General features: G+C 38.9%; 2 protein-coding genes and 1 long non-coding RNA gene across 4 annotated transcripts; 1 reads left to right on the forward strand and 2 right to left on the reverse strand.

Moving 5' to 3' along the window:
• Nucleotides 1–551: 551 nt before the first annotated feature.
• On the reverse strand, nt 552–2,460 carry LOC120107481. Of its 2 annotated transcripts, XR_005509223.1 has the most exons (5): nt 2,039–2,460; nt 1,807–1,943; nt 1,201–1,263; nt 1,064–1,112; nt 552–961 (listed from the first exon to the last, which is right to left on the reverse strand). It is a non-coding gene; the product is annotated as an uncharacterized LOC120107481 (long non-coding RNA). The 2 variants fall into 2 exon arrangements; XR_005509222.1 differs by lacking the exon at nt 2,039–2,460 and having other exon boundaries at nt 1,201–1,825.
• A 3,434-nt stretch (nt 2,461–5,894) lies between these two features.
• On the forward strand, nt 5,895–10,130 carry LOC120107480 (ATP-dependent RNA helicase-like protein DB10). The gene is made up of 4 exons (XM_039120762.1): nt 5,895–6,141; nt 8,322–8,434; nt 8,944–9,218; nt 10,064–10,130. Exons 1-4 carry the CDS (start codon nt 5,895–5,897, stop codon nt 10,128–10,130), a joined length of 702 nt encoding a protein of 233 aa, XP_038976690.1.
• Nucleotides 10,131–17,088: 6,958 nt separating this feature from the next.
• Nucleotides 17,089–18,747, reverse strand: LOC120107482 (cell division cycle 20.1, cofactor of APC complex-like). Its single transcript, XM_039120763.1, has 4 exons — nt 18,390–18,747; nt 18,184–18,294; nt 17,902–18,081; nt 17,089–17,526 (listed from the first exon to the last, which is right to left on the reverse strand). The coding sequence occupies exons 1-4, from the start codon at nt 18,450–18,452 to the stop codon at nt 17,197–17,199; spliced, it is 684 nt and encodes a 227-aa protein (XP_038976691.1). The 5' UTR covers nt 18,453–18,747; the 3' UTR covers nt 17,089–17,196.
• Between the last annotated feature and the right edge of the window lie 4,773 nt (nt 18,748–23,520).

Consider the following 23,520-nt stretch of genomic DNA (forward strand, 5'->3'; position numbering starts at 1 on the left):
GGATCACTCCTCTTCTATCAAGGTCGATAGATTCCATGTAAGTACATACCCTACTCCTACAGTGAACTTACTGCAGCCAATCTACACTATAAGGACCCATATGGCTAGAGACCATGTATACGTGTAGTCAAACTACAATAACCTCACTGTGAGTAGCCGAAGCACCGCAGGTCAAAGGACCAGTCATACTACTGCAACATCAAGCAAGTCACTGACGAGTGGATAGACATCCAAGTGACTTCTTGTCTTGGTCACGCTCAGTACCCTTGTTCTCTAACAAGCACCTGCACTATCACTTCAGTGTCCCTACACTGTGGACTCGAGTCTCGTCCATCCATAAGGAAAGCGATCTGTGCACTGATCGGATCGATCACCGTCCTCATGATGATCCATTGATCATGAGCATTTAGAAATTAATCACCAATGATACATGGCTCAAATTCTCAACTCTTAAGAATATGTACCATCATCTTATTAATTTCTTGGACGATTCATAGACACATAAACAATATGAATGAAAAGATGCCCATTTATTATTCAATAATAATAAAGTCAAGTACAAATTTATGTCCTAGAATTAATAATGTGTCCGCCAGATTGGCTTCTAGGGCATACATCTAACAACATGTTGACGTGGTAGTGGCGGTGGTAGGGGACGAGAGGGAACTCCTAATAAGCTAAGCATTGGTACATCCAGTACGGATAAACGATGCTGCTATTTTTAGCTCTCATTTTAGTGCCATGCATATCAAAAACATTGTTGACAGCACCTGCAAGACCAGAAACATTATAAACTATTTTTTTTGCATGGAAGAAAACGACCTTCAGCGATGAGTGGAGGGAGCAAGCACTTTCTCCTATGAGGGTTTCCTTTTCTTGCTTCCCCTCTCCAGCTCAACTTCTCTCTTCTGCTTCTTTGCTCTCACTGGTTTCTCCATTGCTTCTTTCGCATCCCTCTTGCCTGATCATCAAACATGGCAGATCTCTTAGAAATCAAAAAGAAAAAGAATAACCAAGACAAAAAACCTGGTAATATAAATATATTAGTGAAGGAAAAATGAACCTTTTTTAGTAAATTTTGCAAGCAGAGCCGACACAGGAGCTACAACAACCTGCATCACAAAAATGCATGCTTAGAAAATCAGGCAGAATCAGAAATTGCCTGGATAGTGCAGAGCACTGAATTATAGATGTCAATACCTCAACATTAGGTTTCTTGGTTGACTTGCCCATTTTATTGATTCTAGTTGCCGATGAACCACCCTGAGGAGAAGCAAAACAAACACAGGATAAATCAAAAAATCAAAAAATAAAAATAATTTTTGGCTCGTGGATCGTGAAGATACTGGTAGAGAAAACGAGGGAAAATTTTTCTAGTGAGAAAAGAGGAGAAAAAACTATCTTTGCAAAAAGTATGCAATAGAGGTGATGTATGCTTGTCATAAAGATCATCTTACGTAAAAACATACAAGTGTATGATGTGAAAGACTTTAATTCTCTAGCAAAGCCATATCCACAGTTCCAGTTTCATGGAGAAGATGTAAACCAGGTTTTGAATGAAATATATGATCAGTATATTAAAAAGAAAATCAAATAAACATCCTTCTTTTTTCAAAGAAAAAATTGCATGATTCTGCTAATCAATTTATGAAAAAAAATGAAAAGAGTAAATATTAAAATTGCACGATATCTTCTCCTGCTGACATATTTAGAATTGGTATACAAAATCGTAGCTATATACTACCTAGTAATATTTCATTACTTGTACCGGCCAGTAGTGGTAAAGAGCACAATACATCAACTTACCTATGAATTCATCAACCGGAAAAAAGGGAAAAGAAGTTAGCTATGAATTTGTCCGATTGCAGCAAAAATCAATGGTTCTCAATGATAGGTTGAAGTGCAATCTTCCATCCTTATCAGATCCGGTGTTTCCTTGTCACCTGAGAGCTCTAGAAGAATCCAATTAGCTTCCATAAAATTCTCATTTTTCATAAACCTAATGAAGTGCTAGCTCCATTCAAGCCCATCAACATACCTGCTCTTGACAATTCACGTATTGCTTTGAGAAGTAGTGTCCTCATGCCAACTTTTGTAGTGCAAAAGATGCCTTGCAAGTTGAGTATGTTAGATGCTTGCATATTTCATCCTTGGATGATGCTTTATGACCGAAAAGAATTGCTTTGGCAATAAAGTTCCTTCTTTGCTTTCTTTGTGCTTGTGGGATTTAATCTTGCATTATACCTGCTAGTCAATGACAGAACTACACTACAACAGCTGATATTTCTTCTTCTTCTTCTTCTTTGAAAATGATTAGCAGCTGATATTTCAATTGCGTAATTGTTATTGGCAATATGAAGGCACATAACAAGTATCTTTTGACTCTCATAGAAAGGCCTTTTGAGGATGAGCCATGTGGATTTGTTTTCATCTTCTCCTTTTTTGCTCACCTTATTGGTTCTTTATGCATGTCCTACCATTTTGCATCGGGCTATGCATGAAAAGGTAAGCATGCCCAAATAAGCTAGCAAACCTCATGCCATCCACGTCTGATCAGCATTATCTATCAAGTTATGCTTTTTTTATTTCATCCAAAGAAAAAAAAAGTTGTGCTTTCTTTATTTCATCAAAAGAAAAAAAAAAATTGTGCTTTCTTTATCAAAGTTTGAAAATGATGTTAAGTTCCTGTTTTTACTCGGCATTGCTCCATTTAATTGGTGTTGGATTTCTATCCAAGACAACTTGGGCTGGAAGAGGAATTTACCTGTAATACAAGGCTAGTAAGCCACTAGGATTTGCCGACATGATGATCCAAAAAAAAAAGAGCATGATGTCATGTTGATTTTACGTAGCTTTTTGTGATGCAAATTTCTAGTAATTAAACACTATGCAACCAATCATCAAGATGACTAGATAACTATGTAATCATAATACTATCAAGTTTTTCCATATTGCTACATCCTCAACACAGCGAGCATAATTTCTGAGAGGAGTTTGTTTCCAATTTAGAAAATCATCTATACTTCATTTAGACCAGCCTAATTAGATTCCTTTGTCTAGTTTGAGAAACCTTTTTTTTGATGCTTTTGCATAATGTGAATATTCATCGAGTTCTCTTGGATAATGCAATTATTGTGATTGCAAACTAGTTACTTCTATCTGGAAAAAAAGCATCATAACGATGTTCCTCGAATAATGTTTTTAGCCAAAATTTTGATAATATGGATTGTTGAAGAATTGTGTGCAATTTGATATTCACGGTCTTCGTCGTTCCCTAATTGACTGCTTACCTTCAACTTGAAGCAGCTTAGTGATTAGTGTAATTTTAAATTAGGCATCGCTGATAATTACTTATAAACGTAGTGCTACTCATTAAGTGTTTGAAATGCAGTCATTGTCAAGACATTTAAACAAATGCTAAATGAGGCTTTTTTTGGTCAAAATTGATGGTCAATAATTGCACAGATGTGATCATTTTTCCTTATCTTTGATTCACAATACAGAAAAATATTGAAGAGATACACTGAGATATATGTTGGAGAGTCAAAACAAGTTGGATGATTTATTGGTATGCCTTGTTTTTGTACCTTTGTAATCAAGACAACAATAACTAGATAATAAAGTGAGGCTCACAATGTTTATGTATTAGATTGTTTAGCGATAAGGAGTTCGAGTGCATTAGATGATGTTGGAGAGATAATTACTTGAAGTCAAAATGAAATAACACTGGGATCCTAAGTATAATAGAAGCGGAAGTTGCAGTAGGATTGAAGTGGTATAGAACTAACTGATTGACAAGGCATCGCATTTTTCATGAAGATCTGAGTAGGCTTGAGTAGGGCGAACAAGCTGGATTTGCATCAGAAGGGCTAAGAAAAATTGGGAGAAGGCTTAAAACATCGTTAATTGGAGGTTGTGAGAAATTGCTAAGGCTGACACTGATTGAACGTAGCTGTTCATGAGCTTGAATGGGATGAGGGCTCTTCTACTGTATTGTTATATGAATCTTCATTCATATGCTTTCCAAAGTCGATTATACTTTCATATTTCCATCATAAAACTGATTTTGTTTGTGCAATGCAATTTCATCTCTATCACTAGTGTAATGAGTGTGTTGCTTCAAGTCACAAAATTGCAGTCTATTGGGATTTCTTGTAAATATTTACTTCATTCTGATGTCTGTTGATGTCCATCTACAAATATATAGAGTATTGTTGTTACAGGCCTTACCTGAGCATTGATAGCTAATATCAAACCCTTCCATTCCAAGATCGCCGGCACCCTCATCCAAAACAAAACATACACACACAGAGATGCACCAGTCATTATATCTCCTTGAGCACATTCTATTATACTTTCCTTCTGTCGTTGCTCATGGGTGCTGGCTGAGCTACACTTGCATGATTTTCTGAATTTTTGTTTGATTTGCATTTTCTTTCAACACCTAGAGGTTTCTTATTTATAAATGCATGCCTTCTCATGGCCTACCTTATCGATTACAGGATTGGAAGTGATGTACAGAGATCGACTTGTGATATTGGTAGAAAGGATTCAACCTAAACTTTATTCAAAGCAATTAGTTGTGACAATAGCATTGCAACTGAGTTAATTTTAGAGTCATTGAAATTGTGATATGCCTATGCTAACCACGCTTTGTATATGTGGATCAAATTAAATAAATTTAGAAGACTGATTGCTTGCTTTCTGAGAAGTTTGATTTTGGTATATGTTAGAGTTATTACATCATAGCTAAGTCTAATTGTTTCTTCTATGCCATATGGCTGGTATTATAGGTGTTCACATTCTTCAAATAATTTATTGTGTGAATAAAAGTACACTGAATAAAAATTGCCAGAGGGGCATTATCTTTTTCTGCATTTTTAATTCTATTCCATATATTGATGCCTGTAAGTAATATGCCATTTGTGGGAGTTCATCTTAAATTATATTAGTTAATATCCATTAACTGATTTATTTGACCAAAGGTTATCTTGGATCAAGTTATTTGTTTTCTGTTTCAGTTGTCAGTTACTTTTCCATCTCTCTCGTTTGAAATATCCAACCAGACGAGCTATTTTTTCATTTTTCTGTTGACCACACTTTCCCCCTTCTTTTTCCACGAAGCAAACAAGTCCTAAGAGTCCTAGTTTACTTGATTAACTTATGTAAAATCTGCAAAAGGGTTTGTGGCTGGTCACTAGGGTTTCTGGCTACTGTCTTATTTTTGGTTATCCTATTTTCTTTGAAATTCTTTTTAAGGAGGTGTGCAGTTGGATGTTTTAGAAGCTATCATTCATTATGAATGACTGTTATCTCTGTAATCCAGCCTGTCGGCTTTTATTTAATGCCAACAGGAATCTGCAGAGAGAAAACTTGGGAATCAAGTTTATCTTGTTCACCAGGATGAAATTAATTTTAATTCCTAGCTATACCTGTTTTAACAATGTAACATTGCGTGATATTCTATATCTGCATAGTTCACAATTGCAAGTGGAATATCTGGTTACCTGACATGAACAGGAGAATATAGTTTGTCCTTGAGGTTTAGCTTCTTCGATTACAGGAAGATTCACTCTAGTGACAATTGGAACATCAGATGTGGTGGAATTTGTCTTGCATGTTAGATGGTTGTTTCGTTGTGAAATCTGAAATCCTGCATCTAATTGTTAACTTTATTTTACTTTTTCATAGGATTTTTCTTATTTTGGAAAAGGCAAAATATCCTTATTTTCATCATCATGTCTATTTTTATTATATTTTCTGTTTGAAGGAGCTATTTTTATTGTATTCAGTGTCTATATGGAGGAGCTCCAAAGGGTCCTCAGCTAAGAGAAATTGAACGAGGATCAGATATTATAGTGGCAACACCTGGTCGGCTTAATGACATCCTGGAGATGAGGAAGATCAACTTCCGCCAAATTTCTTTTCTTGTGTTTGATGAGGCAGACCGTATGCTTGACATGGGTTTTGAACCTCAGATACGAAAGATTGTGAATGAGATTCCTCCACACAGGCAGACTCTCATGTACACAGCAACTTGGCCTAAGGAGGTGAGAAAAATAGCTGGGGATCTACTGAAGAATCCTGTTCAGGTGAATATTGGCAGTGTTGATGAACTTGCTGCAAACAAATCTATCACAGGTGAGAATGATAACTTATGATTTTCACTTTTTTGGTCATGAGAATGTTCAATTCATGCAGAGATTTTTTCCTGTTATTACCAATGAATTGAAAAAAATTTGTATAGATATCTGATCGTATGTTAGTGATAATTACATGGGTGCTATAATCATGATATTCTACCCTATAGTAGCTTGTTTATTTGATGCTTAGTAGATTAGTGTGAAGTGCTACCTTAATTATGGTATGCCGTACTATACCGAAACAGATGGTATCGGACGTACCATACCGGTATCAGTTCGGAACCGGTACCGGTATTGGTGGTGTACCGACATTCGGTATGCCAAAAGAACCGTGTACCGTACCGTACCGATACTATGCTAGTGTGGCACCAGTTCGGGGTCTGGTACCGAGATGGCGAACTTTGACCTTGATGAATTTTAAGTTAGGGTTTTGCTAGCTAATAGATAAGCTTTATATGTCTTTATGGCTGGGTGCGTCATTTGTAAAAGGAGAGTGAATTAGAAGAAACACAAAAGGAGATGGTCTGCCAGTTTCTGTTATGGATGTCCCAATTCCCTGACAATTACACATAGAAACCATTTGCTTACTGGGCTCTGCCTGTTTTGTTTCTTGAAGCAAATGAGTCTATAATGATGTCCAACCCTTAAAACAAACTTATCGAACCTCTAAAATTTGAGCAACTCAGGTTTTCCTGGAACTCATCTTAATTTCCAACCTTTCAAAATCCAAGATCGTTGGGCACACAACTGCAGAGGCATTGGAGATGAGGACCTCAAATTTGAAGGAACTTAGCAACGTAACACTGGAAAAATGATGAGATTGAAATATTATATTGTGCAGCATGTCTTTGACATATGCCATAGCAAAGCTAGTATAACATAAGAATGGCTCACAAAAACAATCTTTCTAGACTGTAGGACATTTGAGTTAGTGCCCTTGGGTAAGTTAACCTGGAAAGAGACATGATGGCAGTTTGAGCAGTATTCTGCCAATTGCGATAGTGGAACTAGTGCAGGTGTCTGACAGACTAGTACTTATGTGTAGAGACTACAAAATAATCTGTTGTATTCTACTGTTAGATCTAGGAACCATGGTCTGAGAGTTACTGTAAGACACTTGGTTGTCAAAGCAATTTGTTATGCGGTTCTCAAGACAAATGGTTAGGTAAGGCCACATTGACTTCTGTTTATCATTTGTTCTATAACTCTGGGTCCTCTACTTGCAGCACCACAACATGGTATGCATTGGACTCCAATCCGTAGTTACTGTTGGAGGTCTCATGGGCCAAAACTGGAGGTGTTGGTCAGAGGTTGCTCTGAAGATACTAGGATCTGGTTATCAAAATGAAGAACAAAGGGACTCTTGAAAGAAGAGGAAATAAAGAGATGAAACCAGGCAACATTGAAGAATTGTTTACCTCTAATGCGAGTGAACAGAGTGCAGATTACAATATGTCTTTTAATTAGTAATATACATCATAGGTCACATGGTAACATCATAAGAAACTTTTTAGCAATAACAAAGCTGGTATGTCATCTCACTATTTAGTGAAAAATAAACAATGTCCTGTCCCTGTTTCTCTCTTAACTAATTGCAGTCAAAATATTGAGGCAGCCTTGCGTGTCGCATTTCGTAAATGTCCTAAAAAAAATTGAAAGGTAGGCATGTGGAAGAGCCTAATCAGCCTATGTAAGTTGCCTGGTGAATTAAAATGCTGAAATGTGGTATCTGGTCTCAATTAATTCAGTGTTAAAATAATACTAAAGATATAGTGATTCTATATGTGTTGGTACATCAGCTTTCAAACCTTGCCATCATATGAGACCTGTGGGTGGTGCATTGACTTGATTTGTTGCAAAAGCAGCATTTATAAGAATCTTTTCAGATGGTCGATGGGGATTGTCAGCTTCAAAAATATTCATCCCATCTATCATTTTCATGAGCGATGTTTGCTGTTTATGTGCACAATTATATGTGTGTTTGTGAGCCGCTGTGCATTATCATTTTCATTGTGTACTTGTTTGTTCATGTGCATGTGCGAGCATGTGTGGACATGATATTCCTGCACTGAAATTGTATCCTAACCTCATTACTGTGGGGAAAAATAAAATATCTTTGCATACCTACTCGTAATGTGTAATTCCTTGGCATTGGTGGCTTTTTCCCATGTGTAAAAGCTATGTTGGATAGTCTCATTCAAGATTTGCCTGAAGCAAGCTTCCTGAATCTGAGCCAATGGAGCAAGACCTACTTCAGTGCATTTTTCTCCCTTGTGGAAATGAATGCACGTGTTTGTATTCCCATTTTTCATTACATTTTGGCAGGGTACTTAATTAGAATAGCTTGTTGGATAAAGGGTCCGACATTGAAATGTGTAGAAGAGGTATCATATTTTTCAACTAGAGTGGGGCTGCAAGAACATTCGGGGCTTGCTAAATGCATTTCTAATTTAACACAATGTGCTCACCTAATGCGCTGTACTTTGGCTTTAAAGCTTGTACACATGTAGTTCATTAACAGATTTCTTTTTTTTTTTTAATTTGGTTTGGCATTGATTTTTGGCATATCAATCTCCTCCACATCCTTGAAAAGTTAACCTTAGCTTCTACATTTACATTTTTGTAAAACTATTTCTTAAATTTCCAAAACTCATGTATTGTGGACTTGGGCACCAATACCTTGCTTCTGTCTGATTTGGTGAGTGCTCTGGAGAATTCTTTGACCTGTCATTATTTGTAATCCGTTACTGTTTTCTACATACCTCTTACCTTCCGTGATAATGGTGCTTATGATATACAGTACGTGGAGGTGGTTTTGCCCATGGATAAGCAGAGGCGCCTGGAGCAGATTCTTAGAACCCAAGAACGTGGATCCAGAATCATCATCTTCTGCTCAACAAAGAGGCTGTGTGATCTGCTGGCCCGCAGTATTCGTAATTTCGGTGCTGCTTCCATTCATGGCGACAAGTCTCAGGGTGAAAGGGATCATGTCTTGTATCACTTTCGCACAGGGGAGGCACCGATTCTAGTTGCTACTGATGTTGCTGCGCGGGGACTTGACATCAAAGATATCAGGTGTGAATTTCCTTTTGGTCTCGTATTGTACAGATATTTTACTTTTGAAGGCGAAGTTGAGGAAATGCTTTATTTGTATTGTCCGTGAGTTAAAATTTGGGTCATACCTCCTTTCCTACAATCAGCTTATGAGTTTATTTTGCATATATGCATGCTTTTGAATACCCCTGTCATTCTTCTGGTTTAATTGTTACCTTTATAATTATTTATTTACCCTCATTCAGCATTAGTAGTTCAGTTCATCCTTGGCAGCTCAGTTTTGCCAGGAAAGCGAAGAAAGCATGAGGAGAGGGGGGTGTTAAAAACTACAGGATGTGTGCATTTTCAACTGTCATTCTTGCTTATGATCAATCTGTGCTTTCTCCCTTTCGTCTACTTTCCATTGAAAGAGATGCTTGTCCATAATCATCATTTGTTCAGTTAGTGAACTTTTGTACATATCTTATGGTCTTTGATTCAAGCATGATTGTATCAGTTCTAACATGTAATGATTCCTCTTACCTCACAAAGACTGACTGTTCAGGGAGATCATGAAAAGGATTTATTGAGTTCAACTGGGAGACTGGAGACTGTTTAAGCAAAGAACTCAATGCAAATGCTGTACTGGCCTCGTGGCATGTGACATTTTAGTCCATCGATACTTTGTTCTTTCAATGGTCTTGTATAGTGCAAGTTTGGTTGATTTTAATGCACATGTTAGCTTGTTATCAGGCATTGCTCTCTCTCTCTCTCTCTGTGTGTGTCTCTATGTGTGTGTATGTGTGTGTCTGTGTCGTGTCTGTCTGTGTCTGGGGTCATCGTGAATTTTCTGAATATGGTGTGCAATAACATGTTCACATATGTAGATTTTGTTTTAGAATTGCTTCTGATCTTGATGTTTATGTCAATCCAGTATCTCTAACGTTGTTGTGAAGCAAGCATGATTGTATCAGTTCTAACATGTAATGATTCCTCTTACCTCACAAAGACTGTTCAGGGAGATCATGAAAAGGATTTATTGAGTTCAACTGGGAGACTGGAGACTGTTTAAGCAAAGAACTCAATGCAAATGCTGTACTGGCCTTGTGGCATGTGACATTTTAGTCCATCGATACTTTGTTCTTTCAATGGTCTTGTATAGTGCAAGTTTGGTTGATTTTAATGCACATGTTAGCTTGTTATCAGGCATTGCTCTCTCTCTCTCTCTGTGTCTCTGTGTGTGTGTGTATGTGTGACTGTGTGTGTCTGTGTCGTGTCTGTCTGTGTCTGGGGTCATCGTGAATTTTCTGAATATGGTGTGCAATAACATGTTCACATATGTAGATTTTGTTTTAGAATTGCTTCTGATCTTGATGTTTATGTCAATCCAGTATCTCTAACGTTGTTGTGAAGCCGAGAGGGTACTGGCCACACCTATACCTCTTGAGAGGATGACAGATAGGAGGTATGGAGCTCGACTGGGAGGGCGAGAGCTACAGTCAGTGATCTCCAGGCGATAGTGGACATAGGTTCTGTACGCCGGCTGGAGGGTCGCTGGATTTGGCGGTTACGTGTGCACCCACGTGTTGCTCTATTTCTGTGGAGGGTGGCATGGGGCATTCTACCTACCCGAGGGATCTTGGCGAGGAGGGGGGTGCCAATACCAGCTGATTGTGAGGGATGCCCGGGGGAGGAGGAGACCATCGGTCATGTTCTGTTTACATGCCCGCGGGCGCGTCAGGTGTGAGGCCTCGTAGCGACTCGCCGCCAGTCTTTCATCTCTACTGAGGCCTTTTTTGAGTCAGGTGAGGGACTCAGCTCGGAGATTCGACATGGCAGATAGGGGAGTAGTATGGGCTCACGTGGCATATCACATCTGGCTGGATAGAAACGCGAGGATATTTGAGGGTAGAGGTTTCTATCCGAGATCGGTGGTTACTAGAGCTTACGCACATGCAGCTGAGTTGGTGAGCGCTGCAGCTGACTCTTCATCTAGAGATGATAAGGATACCTAGGGCACCTTTTCTTCCCCGCATAGATATGCGATGATACCGACTGGTATCCTGGGCGCCCCCACCCCCCGGTTCTCTCAAGGTGAATTTCGATGGCAGCGTAGCGGAGAGCGGTAGCAGATGTGGCGTGGGCTTTGTGATCAGAGACCACGACTCCAGATTGATTGTGGCCGGAGGCCGGCGCACTTTTGATGGATCCGTCCATATGACGGAGTTGCACGCGGCATGGGAGGGTCTTGTATATGCTAGAGTACACTTGGGTGCCCGACGGATTCTTCTAGAGGGTGACTCGACCACAGTAGTGGACTGGATTCGCTGCCGACATGCCAGGTCGGACTTGCACCCATTACTCCGGGACATCCAGAGCATGGGGGAGGAGCTAGACTTACTTCGGGTTTCACATGTGTTTCGGGAGGCGAACAGGGCTGCGAACTGGGTCGCCTCCTATGCAGCCCACCATTCTGGTTTTGTATTTTGGGATCCCTCCGACCATGTGCCACAGGCATTTGATCGTGTTTTGCTTTGTGATAGTTCTGGGCTCTCTCATCGTCATATGTAGTGAGAAGCCGGTTTACCAAAAAAAAAAAAAAAAAAGCCATATAAAGCATTTATATCCATCCATTTTTCCCTACCTGTGACACATGACTCATGTACTTATGGCCTATGTCTTGAATGTGGGAAAAATTAAATGTGCACGCGGCCGAGTCTCGATCTACGTGCGCGTTTGGATTTGAAAACAGCCGGGCGCTAAAGGAAAAATTAAATGCACACGCGGCCCGAGACTCGATCGCGTGCGCGTTTGAAAATTAAAACATCGTGGGCGTTTCACTGGCAGAGCAATTACCGTGGACGCGTCCGCGACTTCCGCGGACGCATCTGCAAAATGACCCTAATGCCCCTACTCAAACATCCCTATATAAACCCCCTATTTCATCCTATTATACACGAAAAAATTATAGAAAAATAGTAGAAAAACTATGGAGAAATTTTCTTCCTCTTAGCCACTTCCGATTTTTGTTTTTACATTTTTATTCAGTTTATTTTGTTCTTTTCAATCTGCTCTTTGCTGGATCTGCAAGTCTGATCGGGTTCGTTTTGACTTCTTCCGAGATGTACCGAAGAAGAAGTTGTAGGATCGTCGTATCTCAGAGGAGGATTGCCGGGAGATCCGTACGTAGGGGCAAATACCTCTTTGGAACAGCGTCTACGCGCTTCGACCTGCCTTCAATTAGGCTACTTTCTTCTACCTTTATTTTTAATTTAATATTAGTAGATTTGTAGGATTTGAAATTCTATTATATAAATTTATTAAATGCATAGATTTATCTTGTGCTACAATAGATTTATTTTGCATTAAAATAGAATTATTTGGATGCCGAATGATATATATATATATATATAACTCCTTTTAAGATTTTCCATTAATTGCATTTATATATTTATTTGTTTATTTAGATAATATATTGCTAACAATCCAAAGAAGTATTTGATTATTTTTTGTTAGTAATAATATAATTCATTAAATCCTTTATTGCAATTGTGGCATATTAGATTTTAATTACAATAATCATTTTTGCTAGTACATAATTAATAATAAATTATTCTGAAAAGGTTAATAATTTGTTTAACCTCCAAGAGGTTTATTATACCTCTATTTAGACTTCTCAAGAAGTAATTTCCAGATCCCATTCAAAACGGAAAATTCGAAAAATTGGTTAATACATAATAGTTAATTCAATGAATTGACTTATTAAATCTCAATCAATTATTCTAATAAAGGAATAAATCTTTTAATTCGTTGAATTGACATTTTAGATCTTAATTACAATAATTGATTTGCCATAAAATTAGTAATCAATTATTCTAATAAGGCAATAAATCAATTCTATCATATAATTTATTAAATTGATATTTTAGATCTCAATTAAAATAATTGATTTACTATACTAAATTAGTAATCAATCATTGCTAATTTGAAAAATTCAAAACGAAAAATTCTGAAATTAGTTAATCCACAGTATCTAATTTAAGTTTGCACTTAGATTATTCTAAAAATTGAATTTGTGTGATTTCTAGTGAGTATATCCACTAACTAATAGTGTCTAAGAAAAACTTGTCAAAAAGGCATACATGTCTAATAAAGGCTGGTACTTAAGTGAGCCTAGTGCTCCACCACCGATCTGGAGCTGATCTGGCTATTAGTTTTTTTTGGATATATCAATTAAGACATCCAAAGTTCAATATAAATATTAGTGCAATCTTTTGACATAGATTTTTTGCCTTCATTCAGGTGTCTGTCTCTATTATATAACCCTGATCCTATGGCTTCAAAACACTAGTGACCATCTTAGTGCCAAACCTGAAAAAATTGATAGCCATAACTTTAGGAGGTGGCAGAACCAAATGTGGTTCTGGCTCACCACATTAGGGTTAATCTCAGCCATAGGTGAAAGTACTACTGAAGTTGATAACGGATCCAACCCAACTACCTCTTCCAACACTGAACATTTTGCCTCCACTAGTACACCCTTTAGGACACTTGATGAGATAGATTATCATTGTATCCATAGAATCCTGGGTGCCCTTTCTGAGAGGCTGTATGATATCTATTACACAGCCAAGAGTGCCAAAGAACTCTGGGACATCCTAGATAGCAAATATGGTCTTGATGATGCTAGGGTAAAGAGGTTTAAGGCCTCCGACTTCAATAATTTTAGGATAGTGGACTCAAAGTCTATGAATGACCAGATTTATGATTTGAAACCCTGATCCAGCAGCTTAGGGCTAATGGAACCAATTTGGATAAATCATTCCAGGTAGCCTGTTTGATAGATAAACTACCTACTTTCTGGTCTGATTTTGCTAAGACTCTTAGCCATACCCAAGGAGTTCTCACCCTAACCCAAGTCTTGAACTCCATTAGGATTGAAGAGCAGCACAAGCTCAGGAGTAATACCTCTACTGGACCCAAGAATAATGCATATAATGGAGAGGCCCTCCTAAGAAAAATCAGAATCGACCCTTCCGTAAGAATTTCAAAAAGAAACCCTACAACCCTAGAAACCCTAACCACCACTACAATAGGAAACCTATTCAATCCTAGGGGCAGAAGAAAAAGAAAGAGGAAGGTGGTGCTCGTTTCTGTTATGTGTGTGGTCGGACCAACCATTTGTCTCCCAGTGCTTCTATAAGAAGACTGCACCTCTTCAATCTAAGAAGAAGGGTCCACACACAACCAGTGCTCAAGTCAACATGGTGACTTCCGGCGCTGGCTCCTTTGAGATAGCTTTCAGGTCTGTTTTCTTCACTCCTGAAGTTAACATGACTTTACAAGCACTTGATTGGTGGATTGATACCGGAGCTGGTATTCATATTTGTTCGGGATCGCTCCTGGTTTTCTTCTTACCAGATCTCAAGTGGAGGAGCTGTGATCATGGCAAACAGCTCGGAGGTGCGTGTGCTAGGAGTAGGACGTGTGGACTTAAAGCTTACCTCTAGAAAAGTCCTGTCACTGCACGGCGTTCAACATGTTCCAGTTGTTAGAAGAAACCTCATTAGTGGTTCCTTGCTTGTCCAGCAAGGCTTTCGTCTTGTTTTTGAGTCCAATAAGGTTGTAATTTCTCATGGTGTAATGTTTATTGGAAAAGGATTTCTTAGTGAAGGATTGTTCAAGTTGAATGTAATAGCTCCTTCAATAAATGAAAATCCTTTGATTATGAATATAGAACCCCCTTCTATCTGGCATGGTAGATTAGGTCATGTAAATTATAATTCAATTAAGCAACTTATGAACCTAAATCTAATACCAAAAAGTGATCTTAAGAACCATGAGAAATGTCAAATTTATGTAGAAGCTAAACTCTCTAGGAAGCCTTTTAAATCCGTTAATAAGGATTCAGATCTATTAGAGTTGATCCATAGTGATGTTTGTGACTCCCGTAGAACTTCTACGGGAGGTAACAGATACTTTGTGACATTCATAGATGATCTATCCAAGTTCTGTTACATCTACCTTATTAAAATCAAGGATGATGTGCTCAGCAATTTAAAATTTTTAAGATCGAAGCTGAGAACCAACAGAAAAAGAAAATTAAAATCCTTAGATCAGATCGGGGAGGTGAATATACATCTAATGAGATAACTCAATTTTGTAAAGATCATGGAATCATTCATGAAGTGATTGTTCCCTATTCTCCCCAATCAAATGGAGTAGCAGAAAAGAAGAATAGGACTTTAATGGATATGGTGAACTCCATGCTTATAAGCTCAGGAGTGCCAGAGAATTTGTGGGGAGAAGTTTTAGTTTCAGCCTGTTATATCCTTAATAGGATTTCCTCTAGAAATAATGATCTAACCCCATATAAAATTTGGAAACATAGAAAACCGAATCTTAGCTATTTGAAAGTGTGGGAGTGCTTAGCAAAAGTGAAAATACCTGATTTTAAAAGAAAGAAAATAGGACCTAAAATAGTGGATGCTATATTCATAGGTTATGCAGCCAATAGTAATGCCAATAGATTTCTGGTGATAAGTTCAGAAGTAAGTGATATTAGTAACAACAGTATCATAGAAGCCAGAGATGCAACATATTTTCAAGACACCTTTCCACTTAAGATAAGAGTAGATAGCGGTATAGCTAGTAGCTCTAGTAGAATAAGGACAAGAGAAATAGAAGTAGAAGCAGAACCTAGGAGGAGTAAGAGATCCAGAGTAGAGAAAACATTTGGAGATGACTTCTATACCTTTCTTATAGAAGACTCTCCAACTACCTTTGAGGACGCAATAAAATCCTTGGATTCACCTTTTTGGAGAGAAGCTGTGGACAATGAGATGTAGTCAATTATCCAAAATCATACTTAGGAATTGATAAATTCTCCAAAATCATACTTGGAGAGAAGCTGTGGCCTGATGGCTCTGTAGATAAATTTAAGGCTAGATTAGTTGCCAAGGGTTTTACTTAGAGACCTAGGGTAGACTTCTTTGATGTCTATGTACCTGTAGCTAGAATTACAACTATTAGGATCCTTATAGCATTAGCCTCTATTTAAGATTAGTAATTCATTAGATGGATGTCAAGACAGCTTTTCTAAATGGAGACTTAAATGAAGAAATCTATATGGTCCAGCCAGAGGGATTTGTAATCTCAGACCAAGAAAATAAAGTTTGCAGACTAGTCAGATCTCTTTATGGTCTTAAACAAGCACCCAACTGGATCAGCGACACCTTAGATGTTAAATCCACCACAGGATGTCTTTCTTTTAGGAGGAGTTGTTGTGTCTTGGAAATCTACCAAACAAACTTTGATATCTAGGAGTACCATGGAGTCTGAACTAATAGCTTTAGACACTACTAGCACTGAGGCTGAGTGGCTCAGAGATCTACTAATAGACCTCCCTGTAGATGAGTCACCTTTACCACCTGTCTTCTTACATTGTGACTGTAAATCTGCAATAGATAAATACAACCAAGAAAATGCTAATGTAAAAATGAACAGGCACTTAAAAATACGTCATAAATCATTAAGATATAAATTGAAAAATAATGTTATTGCCTTGAATTTTGAAAAATCATAAAATAATTTGGCTGATCAGCTTACAAAAGGTTTATCTAGAACAGTGGTTCTAGAGTCGTTGAGGGAGATGGGGCTTAGCCCATAAAGATAAATCACCACGGTGTGAACCCAACCTTAAAAGGTTCAATGGGTAGAAACAAACCGGAGTGTGACTAAGAGGAGCACTATTTCATGTTTTTCTCATCCCTATGGTGCTAGTGCTCATAAAAGCAAGATTAGGATATAACCCCCATTAGAGTTTTAAAGCATATAATATATACTGCAAAGAGAAGTCCCCTCGATGGTGTTTTATTTTTCTAGTCAAAACATTCTCATGATAAACAAGATTAGGATTTGCTTATGGTTTACCTGCAGCAATTCCTAATCTAAGAACCAAGAATATCCACTTGTTTGTTATTGTGATATTGAAAACTATCCGATCTATTGTTAGAACAAATCAAGTATTCCGCGCCGACATACAAAACTGACACAAGTTTACGTTAACATTGTTCCATACCTGACGCGAGGACGCAACATCCCAGAGCTCAATTCTGGAGCTCGCAAATCCAGCAGCCAATGTTTTCCCATCTCCAGACCATGCAATGCTTGTGGGGTGATCCTCCTCATCATTCGCTTCCAGGAGCAACTTCACATCACCATTCTCAGCATTCCACAGGTATATTGAGGGCCCCAATGCAACAGCTAGGATGTTGCTCTTCCCCCAGTCCAAGAGGTTTAAATAATCGTCATCCATTAGTCCTTGCGCCTCCAATATTCTGTCAGGAGTCTGCTCCACCATCAGAAAGGAATAGAATGCGGTAAGAATCACTAAAAATCGTTCTTTCTTAAATGACCACAATCTACTCGTATAGTAGATACTCCTATACCATTGATCCCCAAAAGCTTTCAAAGAAGAAATTGATGAATTAATGCCATCAACTAGTATAGTTTATTTCCATAAATTTGCTTAGACAAACTTTATAAAACCTAAAGATTATCAAAATACCCCCAGCTCATTAAGAAAGAAAGATAAATACAATCGAGTCATATAGAAGATACTCCGATCTACACAGAAAGAACCAATAACTCAAACATAAAGATGAAAACTTTCCCCTTTCTTTTACTGAGTTAAGGGATCGCGGCAAGAAAGTTCAGGCATTACCGTGGGAATGCGACGGAAGGGATTCAAGGGTCTGGATCGTTCCCACTCCTCCTGCATCATCTCTTCGACAGGAAGCACGTTCTTGCATCTTCTTGGGATTCCCCTAAAAGCCAGCATCCTGAACGGCTTCCCTTCCAAATCCAGCGTCAGCTGCTCTCTCACCTTCCGCCTATACTCATCCTGCCAACAAAATTTGGGCAAAGAAATTCAAAAAAAAAAATATATATATATATATAAAGAAAGAAAAAGATCAAGAAAGGAAAGGAGGAGATGAGGGCTTACCCTAGGGGTCAAGATTGCCGGGCGATCGTCTTTCTTCTGCGGTCTTTCCCACAGCAAGCTTTGTGCGAGCTCAAGATTCATCAGGCTCCTCGTGGGTATGAATCGATCTCCCTTGAGAAGCGAAAAGAAGAAATTAGGGGAAAAGGGTTCAAGAATTCAAGAACTCGCAAAAGAAAGAAGGGGAATAAAGAGCTAATCTTGGTTACCGGATCAACGAATCTGCTCGAGGACCGGGAAGACTCTTGAAGCCTCGTCAGGGGTGATCCCATCCCGTATCTTGGAATCCTCTAATCCATATCGGCGGCGGTCACCGATTGTTGAACGACGGAGAAGAAGCTAGAGATTAGAAGAGGAAGGAGAGATTAGAGCTTCTTTCTCTTTTCTTTCTTCGAATTGATGCAGAGACTCGGGTTTCTTGGCAGAGCGAAAGAAAGCGGGAGAGAAGGAGGGAGAGACGGGAGCAAACGGTCGGCTTCCAATCGACACCAGGGTGGGTAATACATAGAGACAGAGAGTGAGAGGGGGTGTTCTTCCCGATCCGAATAGGATTCAGGTTAGACATCGGTCGACGTTGAACCAGGGCAGGTAGCTACTTACAGTTACGATGTATAAAAATCTTCTAATAAAAATCTTCTAAACTTCTTTGTCCACTTACCGTTACCATGGAATACACGTGTCTACACACGTGGCAGGTAGCTGATCACATTTTCGCTAATGACTTTGGCTGTATCTTCCCAACTTGTTGCTCGGGACCCGCCTCGGCCCTGCCTCCGTCACCGGCGACGCTCCCCTCCGGATAAAGAAGCCGCCAGCGATCTCCCCCGCCGCCGCCCCTCCTCCCCGCACCGCCCAGTTCCTCGCCTCCGACATTGCGACCTTCGAATCCCATTCCAGCACCAAAAGATCACCCAAAAAAAAACACAAAAAATGGCAAAAAATCCCAAGAAATGATCTAAGAATATTCCATTTCTCGCTGGAACTAGCTTCGGATTCTTCTTCCTTCTTCTTCTATGATATCTTCGGCTTCGGATTCTTCTTGGTCTCAGGGGAGGAAGAGGGGTGTGGGGCTAGGGATCCACATGGAGGCGTAGATCCGCGGCGGACGGAGGATGATTCGAATTTAAAGAATGGGGGGGAAAGCGTGGGGGTTTCGAGCGGTGAGCGGACTCGAAAAGGGTTCTCGGCTTTGATGGTGGCGTAATGGTTACCGTGGTGGTGCGTTCCGCCTAATTTCAAGTTTTAAAATTTCAGTACCATTGGGTCGCAGGTGCAAATAATAAGCTGGGGGCTAAGCATTTTTCTCAAGGTTCGACGGCTGGATTTTCGCCATAGATAACAAGACGATCAGGTGGCAGGATTTGAGCGTGGGTTGATAGGAGCCAAGAGAGGGCGATGTGCTACGAATGTCTTAAATGGTTCCGACAGTTCAGTTGCGGTAAGTGGTGACGGGATCCACCAATCGGCAGTCACGGTCACTCTTTAGTAGTTACGAAGAAAAAAAATAGTTATTTCCTCGATAAGATGCTAAGAAAAGATGGAACCTTGTTAGAAAAGCTATGAGTCACTTTCTCATCTTAATATCAGAGCTTTGGAGTTGCCACTTTCGGATGAATAACCATCTATTTATCTATCTTCATCAAGAATTTTAAATATGGCTGCGAAATTAACAAAATCATCTTCTATGTAACTTCATAATAGAATTACTGCACCAATGCACATTCTTCCTTGCTGAAAGCAAGATCAGTCACCTAAAGCATTAGGATGGGCTATGAGTAGGTTTCTTTTTCCTTTTTTCTTTTTCTTTTTATTGTGTTTTGGGAAGAGGGGGAGAGAGGGGGGAAGATTGGGGAAGGGTTGCTATTCTGATGTGCTTTGCCTGGAATATTCATCATCATGACGTTAATGAAGAATTAAGTAAATTTATCCATAGCTTTTGATTTTGATGTCTAAACTTATCTCAAAATGTCATCACATCTGGCAACCATTTTGACTTGGATGAATCATTTTCAACCTCCTCTAAAATATCCACTCTCCCCCAAGCATTCTTACAATGTGGGACAAATTTAAAAACCAAAAGCAATTCCAAAAATTTTCCCAGCCTAGAAGAAAAGTAACAATATCAGGCATAAAATCCTGAAGTTGAACCCAGGTACCATCACGGCATAGAGGAATCACTACCATCGACAACAAGTAGATATTGGAGATAACACAACATTCCTCAAATGAAATAAGATATATGCAGAAATATTAAGTTCATCATAACCCAAAGTCTCTGCTTTTGAGAATGATATTACATGAATGATATTACGAGTTTCAGATGCATCCAATTTATAACTGACATATGTAATGATCCTTACACCTGACAATATCACTATCTACTGTGGTCTTTCTGTAATCAACATTCAGGTCAAATTCTAGCACCGACTATAATACAATTTGCCGAACTTATCGCACAACCCTAAACTGAACTACAAGTGGGTAGTAATTTGTCCAACAATTGGAACAATCTTTTTACATATCAACATTGTAATTGATTTGGCACAACAAAGAAACCGCAAAGAAAGGAGAACTTCTGGAAGAAGTTAACTAAAGCAACTAAATAAGGAATGTAGTAATTCTGATAACAAAAATAAAGTACCACAGAAAGCTTGGAAGTCACTTTTACTGCACCAAGCATATCATTCTCTAAATCCCCATCAGCACTTTCAGAGGCTGTTGATTGTAGGTTTGACCGATCAAGAAGCTTTAAAATTGCATTTTCATCCCACACAATCTTTGTGCAACCATCAATGCATTTATCCTGGTACACATCTCCCAGACCACCAACCCTCCTTCTATGCCTATGCTCACCATCAGCAGCAGCATCAGTTTTGCTGCTTGAAGCTTCTTTTGGATCTTGTCCATTTACAGTATCAGAGTCATCAAAAAGTTCTTCTGTTTCCCATCTAAGAATGTCCTCCACTTCCTTTAGAGATTTAGACTTATTCACAAATAGTTGGTCAAGCATCAATTTCTTCTTAGCAAGCTGCAAGATGCGCTCCTCGACACTAGCACGTACTACAGGCCTGTGCACCAGAAGCCTATTTGATTGCCCAATTCTATGTGCTCTATTCATTGCTTGTATATCAGCATGTGGATTGAAATCGGAATCATATATAATAACAGTATCTGATGTGGCCACAAGAGCATGTGGACAATAAGAATACAAATCGAGTTTTGATTGCTGCTTGACGATCTGCCACTGATACTGAACCATCCACTCTTTCAAATGTCTTAGGACCAAATTCTATAGTCAGGTAATCCTCAAGTATATCAAGAAGTTTTGTCATCTGCTAAAACATGAGGATGCGGTGCCCATCCTTATGTAAAATCTTGAGCATAGAATGCAATAATGCTAGCTTGGCTGATGCCTTTATGCGCATTTCATGAAGGAACTCCATTGTACCAGATTCAGGTTCAGTTCCTGGAATGAGATATGGATGATTGCAGACCTTCCTTCCTGAGGTGAATGACAATATTTAGCATTGACTGCAGAGCACCACCTTTCAGCAACTATCACATTCTTAGACTTATGCCAGCATTTACGTAGCCAGTTTAAAGCTTCTAACTGATTTGGAAAAAGTGAACCTCCTTGAAGCTCCTTCGGCTGCTCTACCAAAGAAACAACTTCATTAGAATGACCTTTAGTCCTTGGAAAATCATCCCTGGTATCCTTATCCAAAGTTTTAGATTCAAATTGTTTGAATTCAGCAATCAGATGAGAAGACTTTTCAATGACAGCTTCATCTAATCTTTCCCAAGTACACTCATCATGAGGGAGACCGCGCCATTTAAGCAAGGCTTCTTCTGTACCATCCTTAGAAACGCGAAGAGAAATAACACGCTGTGGCTCACACCGCTGTTCCTTGCAAATATGTATAACAGAAGTCCCATACTTTGCCTTGTAATTCTCCAATTTTCTTTTGGCTAAAACTTTTAATTGGGATTCAGAAGCCCAACTGTTATGGATGTTTGATTTCCCTACCCATTTAACAAAAAATTCATGCATAATACTGTCCTTGTCATTAGGCCCTGAGTCCTGCACTGCTTTGGAAGATATCCTATTTTCAGCACTTGTATCTGGTTGAGTCTCCATGCTTGCGGCATTGATGCGTTCTGAATGATAAGAGACATCTAAGCAAGAAGGCCCTGGTGTATCAGATTTTCCATTTTTGCTTGAACTCACGACTTCCACTTTTATGCTTTCCACAGAGACTTTCTGAACAGTGTCTTCACTGTCTATGGCATCTACCAAAGAGTCCTCTATGACTTCACAAGTTTTCTCAATGATGCAATGATCAGTGGAAGATTCTATGACTGACGCCATAACTTTTGCTTTATCCAGACATTCATTAGTATTATGTGTTTTGCCATTAGAGTATTCATTCATACCTTTTCTTTCGCCAACCCATTTTGCTTCACTATGGCATCCCTCCATAAGTATATCCGCAACTTTACTGCTATCATAACAGTCTTTGAACTGTTTGCCATGATTTTCTGAAACATTACAACTATAAGAAGGCAGTCCATTTGCTAGCCTTCGTGAATTACTTTCCGACTCAGCTTCTCCTGGAGAAATAGCAGATTTGATTTTTTGAGCATGAAATGAAGATATCAGAGCGCTAGTTTGCACCCAACACCCCAAATTTCGGTCAACCTTACAGACGGAAGAAATGTGGACTTATAACAATGAGTTCAGGTAGCAAATAAAAATGAAGTTATGGAAAACAAATTTTACCCTTTAATCCTCCAAAAGAGGTTTAGAAAGAAAAACGCACATCTACCTTCTGTCCTCCATCCCAAAGATGTTTTATTGTCTTATCCATACCCAGCCCTTGTTCATCCATCCTTCGTGATGAGCGAGACATTCCCTCGAGGTCGAGGGATACCTACGCATATAATTAAACATTGACCATCGAGAAACGATAATAAAATATTTTTCACAATAAAAAATGATATAACACTATGCAGAAGCATGGAATCAACAACAAGAACATCAAACCAGCTGCCTACATAATGCATAACTTAAAAAGAAGAAAACCAAAAGTAAGACCATCTGAAGGTCATAAAAAGGAAATACTCCTTTAGAGATGCAAGCAAATGAAAAGAAGGTCCGTATTGACAGAACCTGCTCATCACATTATAACAGCCATCCAAAGAAAGGCTTCTGCAAAAAATATAAAATTGCAAGACACTAAGGATAAAGAGAAAGAACTAAAACAAACATTGAGCTGTAGCAACAGAGAGAACTGATCGCTTGAGGATTAGGTGTGAGTATGCAAAGAGATTATGGCACCT

The sequence above is a fragment of the Phoenix dactylifera genome, unplaced genomic scaffold, assembly GCF_009389715.1.
Source record: "Phoenix dactylifera cultivar Barhee BC4 unplaced genomic scaffold, palm_55x_up_171113_PBpolish2nd_filt_p 000880F, whole genome shotgun sequence".
NCBI lineage: Eukaryota > Viridiplantae > Streptophyta > Magnoliopsida > Arecales > Arecaceae > Phoenix > Phoenix dactylifera.